Source organism: Cynoglossus semilaevis, chromosome 9, assembly GCF_000523025.1.
Source record: "Cynoglossus semilaevis isolate Cse_v1.0 chromosome 9, Cse_v1.0, whole genome shotgun sequence".
In the NCBI taxonomy this organism is placed as follows: domain Eukaryota; kingdom Metazoa; phylum Chordata; class Actinopteri; order Pleuronectiformes; family Cynoglossidae; genus Cynoglossus; species Cynoglossus semilaevis.
The window spans coordinates 12,828,343-12,839,275 of record NC_024315.1 but is presented as its reverse complement, the minus strand read 5'-3'; the positions used below and the strand labels follow the sequence as shown (position 1 = coordinate 12,839,275).

Here is a 10,933-nt window from a genome sequence, read left to right as displayed (position 1 = left end):
TATATATATATATATAATGATTGTAATGTGAAACGAATTCAGAACCATTCATTAACCTTTTCACCTAATAATTATATCGTCCGTCTTGTGTCTGAAAATGACGATAAATGAAGGGCACTTTATATATTTTCTCCTTCATTAACAGGAAAGTGCACCACTTCAGAAAAATAATGGGAGAAATTTTGAATTTTCAAAGCTCTATCTAATTTCACAAATTAATTTCTTGACAGCCCAACATATACTACATAGTAGTACAAATAGGAAAACGTAAAATGATACTTACAGTATATGGGTCAGAGCCATCTTTGTCTGGAAACACCTCAGTTTTTCCATGAAACACCAAATCCACCTGTACAATTATACAGTTGAACTTCAGAGCACTTAGAGCTTAATGATGAATTCATTTCTTCAACAAAAATGAATGCCTTGCTAAAAGAAACAGGCAGAGGCAGAACTGATTGCAGCAACAGGTGAGTGTGCTCTAGGGAACTAGGGCATCAGCCTGGACATTCATGTTATTCCAGGGTAGGGTGTCCAAGTGGCAATGTGGATGATATTGAGAAACAACAGTTAAGACAGATTAAAGCCAATATAACTTCTCTTTTTACAGCATGTAGTGCAAAGTTAAGTTGAACATTTGGACCTAACTATCAGATCAGACAGGCTAAAACTGTTTGTTTTTTGTTGTTGTTCAATCCTGAGATTTTCACCAATATTGGACCGATACCAATCCAGAGTACTGGATCAAGGTATCCCTAATTAAAGCAGAGCATTCCTCCTTTCCTGTGATTTTCTTAATGATTGAAAAATGTATATAATAAAAATGTATATACATATATTGACATATACAGTATATGTACACACTCAAACATATTTACACACATGCACAGACTCAGTCTTTAAAATTAAAAACAAAACAAAAAAGATAATTTAACATAATTAACAACCGACCTTGAAGTGATCCAGCAGGTCTTTGTCCACTGTGTAGGGAGCACCAATGACAACCTCTGACACATACTACAAACAGGATGAGAAACAGAAATACTTTCAGGGACTTTCATTGGTTAAGTTACACAAAATTCTGGTGCAATTCCTCCGTCAGTGTGACTGACCAAAATGTAGCAGCAGAGGCTTTTATGCTGATATTTTTAACTAAAGTTAAAAATATCAGCATAAAAGCTGTTTGAATTTTTTTTTTTATAAAACAGCTAAATCAAAATTGAAAACCCGCACGTTATATTAAAATAATAATGTATTCACAAATATATGCAGTTTCTGCTTATCTCCCATCAAAAGTGGCATTGCTGCCACCTAGTGGGTCATTTCGTCAGTTCATCTGTTTACAGGCCTGATATTTATAGACCAGCTTGGCCACATCGTTCTCCCGCCTGCCCGTCTGAAAAACATAACGCCGTCTATGGACGTCCACGGCAGCGAAGGTTATATTTAAATTTAAGGCTGATTTAAATTTAAGCCAATGAGTTAAAGGGTAAGCAGAATTAAGCAAACAGACTAAAATTGCAGGGAATCAGACCCTTGGGAGCCAGTTCTTTGTTTCATTTGATGAACATTTTTACTGTCTGTGTGTGTGTGTGTGTGTGAGGTGATCACAAAGATAAATCTTACCCGACAAGCCAACACACTCAGGGTCCTCTCATGGATATTCATAATTGGATAGTTCTTTCCCTTGTAACGATTGACTTGCTAAAGAAAGATCTCAATGACTACACATGTAATTAAAGGTTTTCATCAATAAAAAATATCCATCAATAAAATCTTTTTAAAACTAAACACAAGTTATGAAACCACATTTTTATAGGACAATGTCGTTAACGGGGTTGAATTGAGACATGGACATTATTTGGTAAATTTGGACAGAAGGGCCTGGCAGTATCTTTCTGAAGAGGAAACTTCTTTTTTTGTTTTACAACAATTTAAAGCAGACTTTTTGCTAAAATTTTCATATTCAAAAACTGCATTTGTGGAGGTGTGTTCAAATATACGTAGTGATGAACTTACCTGGTCAAAGTGCAGACCCACAATTACATAGGGCCGCTCTGCCCGCTTGTATACCATTTCCAAGAAGTCAACATGACCAATGTCTGCGAGGAATTAATTGTAAAGGAAACAACTACGAAAATTGGCTTTTTTTGTACCTATATTCAAATCTACATGATTCAGATACGAAATAGGTCAAAGGCTCCAGCTACATATATGATTGTGTCCCCAGGCTGCGGCTCCTTCCCTGAGGCAAACTGGATAATCTTTTGAGATGTCTGGAGGAACTGTGACACCCCTGTCCATGGACTGTTGCCTTTAGGACCCTTGAACACAAATTTAGAATGACAAATGTTATGTACATGTTCCAACAATGAACCAAAGACTAATGATGAGTTTTTGTAGGATAATAATGATCAAAACACACATATTATACGGTATATCTACAGGGCTCTTCTTAAGTGCTAGTGGTTTAGCATCAAGCTAGGATTGTTGTGATTTGTCGACTTCTTCTGGGTTCTTCTCCTCTGCTGTCAGTATCATAAACAGCATCCCAGTCCTGTCTCCAACCCCACCCAAAAAACACTCCACAATACAGCTCACTGTACATTAATGTTTGCCAGTGCAGACTTTATTTATTATTTAGTTTCTGTAATGTTACACTGTCCACTGTTTTCTCTCCCTGTTAGTCTTTAATCTGATAACCTAATTTAATTTTACTATAATGGACTAATATTTCAAGTTCAATTACTTTTAAGTTAAATGTATTTGGCAATAAATTGTTTTGATTCTCAAGCCCCAGAATGACATTCAAACAAATCATTATGTATTTGAGAAGCCAACGTTAGCCCTTAAAAGAGACAAGCTACAATCATTGTCACAATTTCTGCACACAGGTAAAGACAGTTGCTCATACCTTTCCAAAATTATCTGCATGCTCCCGATAATCTGGGTTATCCTACAGAAGAAAAACAATGTCTGTAGGTTAAACGAAAGAAATCTAGCAAACAAAATAGATTACCATTAATATTATACACTAACTTACCAAGTTGCTGTGATGAGCTTTGGTCATAAGAAGCATACGTCCCACCAGGTCAGTTGTGGACACACCTTGTGTACGTTTGCATTCACGGTAGCGGTCTGCCTGCTTCACCTCTTCATAGGTGTCTTTGCCATCAACTGTTAGGGTAATGTCATCTAATAACAATGACAATTGTTTATAAGGCAAAATATATATGACTATATGAATGAAATGTCTGGTGAAAGGTAACAAGGTTTGGAACAAGGAACACCAAGTAACTCACCTCCATGCACACAGAAGTCACAGTTATATTTATCCAAGGTTTCCAGGGTGGTGACGTAAGGGGCTCCTTCCACAATGTCATCCACCCATTTGATTGCCCGCACCATTTTATACCGTTCTTCCTGAGTAAAAACTGGAGGACCCTTGTGCTTGGAGATCTCAGCTTTAACAAATAGTTGGAGAGGTATGTTAAGGAAGCTTCGGGGGTTAATTACCTTAGCAGAGGTGCTGAAAATCTTTAAAATTGCTCTTAAATCACGAGCAACAATGCAAATTGATTGAAAGAGATAATTTCTACAGTTCTTACATTGTATGTAACACTAGTAAGGTAGTTGTTATGTAAACACAGGTAGTTTGAAGAGGGAAAAATACTTATGTTTAGGAACATTACATCTATCAATCAAATACACAGCAAATGTAAGTAGTGTCATTTAGGTTTATATAAGAATATGACTGGAGTAAATCAGAATCTGAATGTATTTTACCATCAGTGTGAACACCAACTATGAGACAGTCGCCCATTGCTTTAGCCTGACGTAGCTGGTTGGAGTGACCATAGTGCACCATGTCGTAACTGTGACAAACACAATAGATAATTAGCATGATATAAAATTCATTCTACAATTGCTTAGAGATAAGAACTATAATTTAGTCAAAATGTACATAGAAAACCCTTTAAAAACTAACAAGGTTAAAAATGACAGCAGGGGAGTGTCAGGGGTGAAGTGTGAAAGGATGGCAGGAAATAGATAGAGCTACAAGTGGTTGAGTTGACAATACTAAAATGTTTACGGTGAGTGACCAGGACAGGTAGGATTATGTATTAGCAGATTAGAGGAACAGCTAAGATTAAAAAGTTTAAAGATACACCTTGAGTGGCATGGTTGTGGCAAAACAAAGTTCCTGGCAAAATACCAAGGTTCAAGGATCAGTCCACCCTTGTTTGGGTTGGCTGTATTTCTTATAAAGACGTGAACTGTCATACGTTAATAATCTGTTTTTATCAAGAAATGCAATGTCTATTAAACGACTGTATTATGCTAACGCTAAAAAGCTAACCAACCACGTCCCGTAATAACGTTTTCATTAGCATGGGCTTATGACGCTGAATATAATGGGTTAACAACCCATTATAGACACATACCAACCGTCACACCACACGCGGATAAAGCGCTTCCTTTTCTCTGAGCTGCACTCCGAACCTGCCGATTTACTGCACCCAGCTCCATCTCGCTCGTCCTCAGTGGTGTGGTTTCCGTTTTTAATCATCTTCTTAGTCTTTCTTAACAGTTGGTTGTTAAAGTAATGACAGAAATGGAAAATTGCGTAAGTAAGTTTCGTTGCGTCACACCCAAGCCCGTACGAAGTTGAAGATGGTTACAGGGTGAGGCTGTTTAACATAATCCGGAAGTCGTTCGCTGGCGGAAGTGACGCAAAGTGACGCAACGTCCAACGTCAACAGTGTGTTCCAAACCATATATATGTCTGGTGAGGAGGTTCAGGTTATTAATTTTATCCAATTTGGACGGAAAGTGGAAAAACCAGTTGGAACACACAAATTGTCATCCGCCGTAGGACCGCTTTGTTCTAAGTTTGGATTCTAAAGAATTTAAACTCAAATAAATGGCCCTGACTGTTAAATGTTCTAGGAAAAACAAAACAAAATTGCTTTTAAGTTTTGCAAAGGGAAAATGAATGTCTATACATACACAAAAACATAATTATATTACACGTGTACAGCTGAATGCCTCATCACACGCCTACTGGATACTAGTGATGGGTTGTTTGGATGAAATTGATGCTGCTGGTACTGTGATTATAGCATCTTCTACTTCACCACAACTGCCTAGACCTACGACTCAGATTTGATTTCTACTGGGATGAAAGAGTTTGGCCAACCCTTAGGAAAATCACTGCACCAGTTTGTCTTTTGCTGAGCGTTTGAAGCAGCGTTTGAAGCAGCAACCGTTTGAAGCAGCAACAGCATTAACCATCATTTCACCATCACCATCATTAACCATCATTTCACCATCACCATCATTAACCATCTTTTCACCATCACAATAGTTGGTAATACAATTTACCAACAATTGCACAGGACTCTCATCAATACAACATACAACACAGTACATTTCTGGTGTTTACAACGTGTAAAAATGTTGTTGGACAAACAGTTGTAACCACTGCAAGTTAAAGTTTGGTATCACCAGAGTACTGTGTTACAATCCCGGTTCGTGACTTTGGATTTCATATTGGATTGCTTTAGTGTTTAACAAGAAATATTGAAATGCTACCACACTGAGAGAATACTGTTAAGAAGCACCTTATTTGTATAATTATTAAGTGTATGCAAACCAACATTTATTGCACTTTTGTTCATACTGCAGTAACAAAATAAAAGTATAAAACATCCTGCTTTTAAAGTCATTATTAAAATTAAATTAATAGCAGCAAGTAATCACTTAAAACAATCTCTATTGTTGTCTAGCAATGCGTTTTTGATGAGTATAGGGTGGCATGAGAGACTTAGCTTACAAGACAAGACGATAAACAATACTGGTCTCACTAGATCAAGATGATATTTATGATTAGATTAGACATGCATGCTTAAAAAAAAGAAGTTTTATTAAACGACAAAAGAACTGATTTGTTTTTCAGAACTAAAGTCGTGATCCTTGAATTGCAGCCATGTGTGATCCTACAACTTTCCATGTAAACCTTTACACTATAAAAAATGAAATAAATATTTTTGCTTGGAAAAAATGTGCAAATCATTCCTAAAGAAATACCGTCAGTTTAAATTAGTCAGTTAATTTAGTCATTATAAATACTGTATTGCATGGTCACATTCCTTTCCAATAATATCCAATAATATATAAAATGATGTTTGGACATTAAAAAGTGTGTCAGTTTACAGGACCACATTTTGCATTCCCCAGTTGCTAGTGTGAGCTGTAAACAGAGTTCCACTGGAAGACCAACCATCAGATGTTAAAGCAATTCTCTCTGCCCACTTCAGGACTTTTATAACCTAGGCGTTGCGCTCTTTGTAGAGGTCGAGGAGCACCAAGGATCAGTTTTTAGTACTGTATTGCAGCAAAATATTTAAACATACCATTTATTACGAACCATACCAACCATACTGATGTTTTAATATCCCCTGATCTAGTGCCACTAGATCTTGTCACAACCCTAGTGTAAAAATGTAACAACTAGGAACTGTTCGATCGAACTGATGATTTAGCAACAAGCAATACCCTTTTCAGAACACCATAACCACTTCTCCAAGTCCACAGAGAGTACTTGGAGTAGTGAATGAAAAAAAATGGGCTAGGTCATGAGTGAAGTAACATGACACAATATAAACAGCCTACAAAAGTATTTTTAGTTATACTTTTTTTTTTTCTTTCTTCTTCCTTTTCCATAGCCTCTGCCAAACCAGCCACCTTGCACAACCTTAGTCTCTGCTGCATGTCGTTCAGCCTCACCAAGGTCTTCTTGTGGCCTACATTCCAAAGTTATGACCTCACGGTTATGGCTGTCTTCCTCTTCAGGTAACAGAGGTGTTGCTAAAGTAAAGATGGGATCCTGAGCCCTGATAACACAGACAACAAATAAACCAGCAATCATTACTTGTACCATTTGAAAACAATGTTTTTTTATATATATATATATACACACACACATATATATATACATATATATATATATACACACACACATATATATATACATATATATATATATACACACACACATATATATATACATATATACATATATACATATATATATATATATATATATGTGCATTTCTTTACACAATTCAAATGTAACCATCTTTATTATTATTTTCATTTCGTCCGAGAGCCCTTACCTGTCATATCCAGGAAGGTCTAAGTTTAGCTCTTTCATCAGGAGAGTCATAACATCGTCACACTTGCCATTAATTTTCAGGTCAGCCAGATTATCTTTCGCTGTCCACTAGAACAAGCACACAACATCATCTGTCAAAGGTCAGTTATTTATTTGCCTTCAAGACAACAATTAAAGTACCGTCCTCCGCCCCGAGAGACGTTACCTGCAGGTTGATGATGTACAGTTTGGGTCTTTTGCTTGCTGGTCTATTCATGCACCACAGACAATTGTACTTCCTCAGCACCTAGAAGATGAACACCCAGAGATACTACATAATAGTATAAATATTTAATAAATCAGAACAATTATGTGTATTTTACATCCTTCAATTGTACTACTATTGCTCCTAATAAAAATATTAGGATTTAGTATTTGGTATGGTTTACCATACATAAGTATCATGGGCATAACACTAGAAAAAAGTTCTTCTTAGTGGCTCCATAGTGTAGCAGTTACTATATTTGCCTAAACACCTGCCTTACATGCAGAAGGTCCTGGGTTCGAGCCCCAGGGGAACTACATTTTTAGGTGTGGCAGCAGTAGATCTGACACAAAAAATTCCCCAGTGTGGGATCAATAAAGTTCTCTTTTTTCTACTTAGATATTTACATTTAGAAATTCAATGTAGTTAAAGAGAAAATACCTTGAGACTGGAACCCAGACAAAGGATAACATCTGCGAACTCAGCAGCCCTTGATGCTCCTTTCCAGTTCAGCGGTTGCTCTAATGTCCCACGTTCACCAAAGTGCACTATGGTGTCCCTGAGTTCACTCCCGCAATGGCTGCACTTGCGACCTGTCCCATGCCGGTGAAGCGATGTCCGCTCCGTCACATCAAATAAACGAATATATTCCCTCGCTGGAGAACAGGTTACGCAAACCTAAAAATATCATGGACAAAAAAAGATGAAAACTTTTAAAAAGAATTTTAGGACTACGTAATATTACCACAAGTCCAATTTCCTTGCACAATAAAATATTATCAATACAGTAGTCAGAGTATGGAATGAACATTCTTCACTGGTCATATATTCACAGAATCAATATGTGAGGAATAATAACAGTGGAATAAAATGATACGACCAACTCAAAAGAAATATAAACTGCATCAGAATACAATGTCTCATAACAGCTGCAACAAATTATGCATTATGATTATTATGATTTCCATTTTTTAAATTTAATTTTATGAACCTCATTGATCCCACATAGGGGAAATTGATGTGTTAACAGCAGATCTGTTATAACAGGCTGCCACTTGGAGGCGCCAGATGTAGCCTGGTGAGAATCTGTTATTTTTTTCTAAATTTACACTAATTTTACACTAATTTCACAACGAGGAAGAAAATATAATTGAAAGATTTTTCCAAAAATATTGAGATTAAATCATGTGACTGGGTTGCCCAAGAAAAAAAAGAAGGAAATTGTCATTCATAGAAGTATTTCTGGTAGAATTGTTGAACTTTTCTATTATGCTCTATAGTACTTTACCCCAAAAATTAAAGATTTAATTGCCATGATGTCATATCAGCTGATTGTGCTGACTGACAATAAAAAATGAATAATAATTAATAAAATATGAGGCTCAACAAATTGTTCATTTTTTTAAAAAAATAGATAAGAGTATTTTTGTCAATTACAAAAGCTGACAATGATCAAGTAACCTGAGAATGTCATTTACCTCAATAAACATGTTGCCATGGAGTTCGGACATGGCACCTCTGGGTAGACCACTGCGCAGGTGGAGTCCATCACAATTTTGCGACACAACATGCTTAACCTTCACAAAATAAAAGATGAGATAAATGATGTAAATCCCCTACAGGGCTACTTAGACAATATGTCTTGACAATAAAATATGTGCATACCATGTTTTCTGTATGAAGCTTACTAATACACATATGTGTAAGGGTCGGTTCGGCCCTGCTCAGGTCAGATGAACTAAAGTTGAAAACAAAAGAAAACAGTTATTTTGGAGAATGTTTAAGATGATATGTCATGGAAACAAAGGCATTCCTACCTGACTCTACATCCCCTCTGGAGCTGAGTCCATACCCCATTAGGGCCCCTGTAGTCTGGAATAGAAGCAGCCTAAAATGAAAACGTAAATAGTCCTGTTAGACAATACAAACTAACACCAAATAGATAACAAGTAAAGATGCAGTTGGTTGTATTATACACCTGGGGTTCCCAACCTTCTTGCCCCAAGGATCAGTTCAATGTAAAGACAATAGTTACAAAAACAAAACAAACTTTTTGCATTAACAGACATAAAAATGCAAATAATGCTTTATCTCAGTAGCCTAGGGATGTCCGATAGTGTCGGCCACCTGATTGTTATAGGTTTTTCCTCCGATAATGAAAACCCCATTGCGCAACGCTATGCCCTAAAAATACTTTTGGGGTGAAATATATTAAAGTGAAAGTCACTAGGTGGCAGCATTGCATCTCATTTAATTAATCTCAAACTCATACAGTGGTTTGTACAGATAAATAAATAAATATTACCAGGTCTACATTGGTATCAGTTGATGTTGGAATCGGAAATTAAAACTTTGGACAATATCGGTATATCAATAAATAGTTGTTACCGTACCGTACTAATTCCAGCTCCAGTGTAAACAACCAGATGATTGGCTTGTTTGATTGCCTGAGCAAGTTGCCTTACTTTATTTCTCAGTTCTTCAGGATCATCACAAACCTAGAGAAACGACAGGAAGACACGATTAATTATTTTCTATTAATTCTTATGTAGTGAATGTAGTTATGTTCTCTATTTTAATTATGTTTTCTATTCTAATATTTGAGGAGTTTAATTCATTATATTCCCATAGCATTTTGTTACCTTCATAAACCCAGACTACCTTTGACCTGGTAAATCTGCATAAATTAATTGATTTCTCAATGTTTTGTCTTTCCCTGAAGATTCTTTGAAAAATATTTTAAAGATAACAACAAGATATTTTTGCAATATCACTCACTGCGTTTGTACGTTAATGCAAATAGTGTTATGCTGCGCCATTTGCATCGATAAAAGTTAACGCTACATAGTATTTAGTCATCACGTAATTCATTATTTTAAATAAGTGGTCAGTCATTTGAATTGGCTTCTTTTTTCTTTTTCTTTTTTTTGCCTAACCTCTTCCTGTCTTTTCTTAAGAACATTTCTCCGCACATGTCTCCTGCTTAAATCCTCCACGGCGTCTTTGTGACGAAGCAGCACAGCGGTTTCCTCCTCCGACCTCTCAGCCTGCGGTTTTTTTAATACGTGTCCAATCTTCAGTAAAACAGAAGAAATAATTTAGCGTAGTATGTTGCTATAGACAGGCAGCTAGCCCCGGACCAGTCGAAATGTGAGTTTTTGGTCGTCTTACCAATCTGAGAATCTTTCTCTCTCTCTCCCGCTGCAGTATTTTTTCCCTTTCGAGCGCTTTCCTCTCAGTTCGTGAGGACAAACCAACTTCTGCGTCCTCTGCCATTATGTACAACCTTAATTCGAGAAGCGATATTTTCAAAACACCAGTGTTTTGTTCCAACAAGCGACCACTTCCTGTCTGTAAAAATAGAGCAGTGCCCTCTACTGGTCGGAGCATAACACGTTTTAAAACTTGACGATGTAATATTTATTCCAGAAGTCTGTTCCACAGCATAGTGACAGATGAAGACAACAGGCCAATCTGGTTGTGTTATTAGCCATCACAGATATCTCTTAGCA

General features: G+C 36.6%; 2 protein-coding genes across 2 annotated transcripts in view; both read right to left on the bottom strand.

Moving 5' to 3' along the window:
* Window positions 1-4,569, bottom strand: part of LOC103383955 (ethanolamine-phosphate cytidylyltransferase) — a 6,260-nt gene extending 1,691 nt beyond the window's left edge. The window contains exons 1-10 of the mRNA XM_008317303.3: window positions 4,446-4,569; window positions 3,787-3,875; window positions 3,303-3,464; window positions 3,044-3,195; window positions 2,915-2,956; window positions 2,186-2,324; window positions 2,020-2,102; window positions 1,627-1,704; window positions 952-1,017; window positions 284-349 (exon numbers count right to left, since the gene is read on the bottom strand). Coding sequence (XP_008315525.2) covers window positions 284-349; window positions 952-1,017; window positions 1,627-1,704; window positions 2,020-2,102; window positions 2,186-2,324; window positions 2,915-2,956; window positions 3,044-3,195; window positions 3,303-3,464; window positions 3,787-3,868 — 870 coding nt within the window. The 5' untranslated portion in view covers window positions 3,869-3,875; window positions 4,446-4,569. The remainder of the gene's footprint in view (window positions 1-283; window positions 350-951; window positions 1,018-1,626; window positions 1,705-2,019; window positions 2,103-2,185; window positions 2,325-2,914; window positions 2,957-3,043; window positions 3,196-3,302; window positions 3,465-3,786; window positions 3,876-4,445) is intronic.
* Window positions 4,570-5,640: 1,071 nt separating this feature from the next.
* Window positions 5,641-10,796, bottom strand: sirt7 (sirtuin 7). Its single transcript, XM_008317302.3, has 10 exons — window positions 10,593-10,796; window positions 10,358-10,495; window positions 9,815-9,919; window positions 9,239-9,309; window positions 9,087-9,159; window positions 8,900-8,998; window positions 7,863-8,099; window positions 7,383-7,463; window positions 7,179-7,285; window positions 5,641-6,896 (listed from the first exon to the last, which is right to left on the bottom strand). Exons 1-10 carry the CDS (start codon window positions 10,695-10,697, stop codon window positions 6,686-6,688), a joined length of 1,227 nt encoding a protein of 408 aa, XP_008315524.1. The 5' UTR covers window positions 10,698-10,796; the 3' UTR covers window positions 5,641-6,685.
* Between the last annotated feature and the right edge of the window lie 137 nt (window positions 10,797-10,933).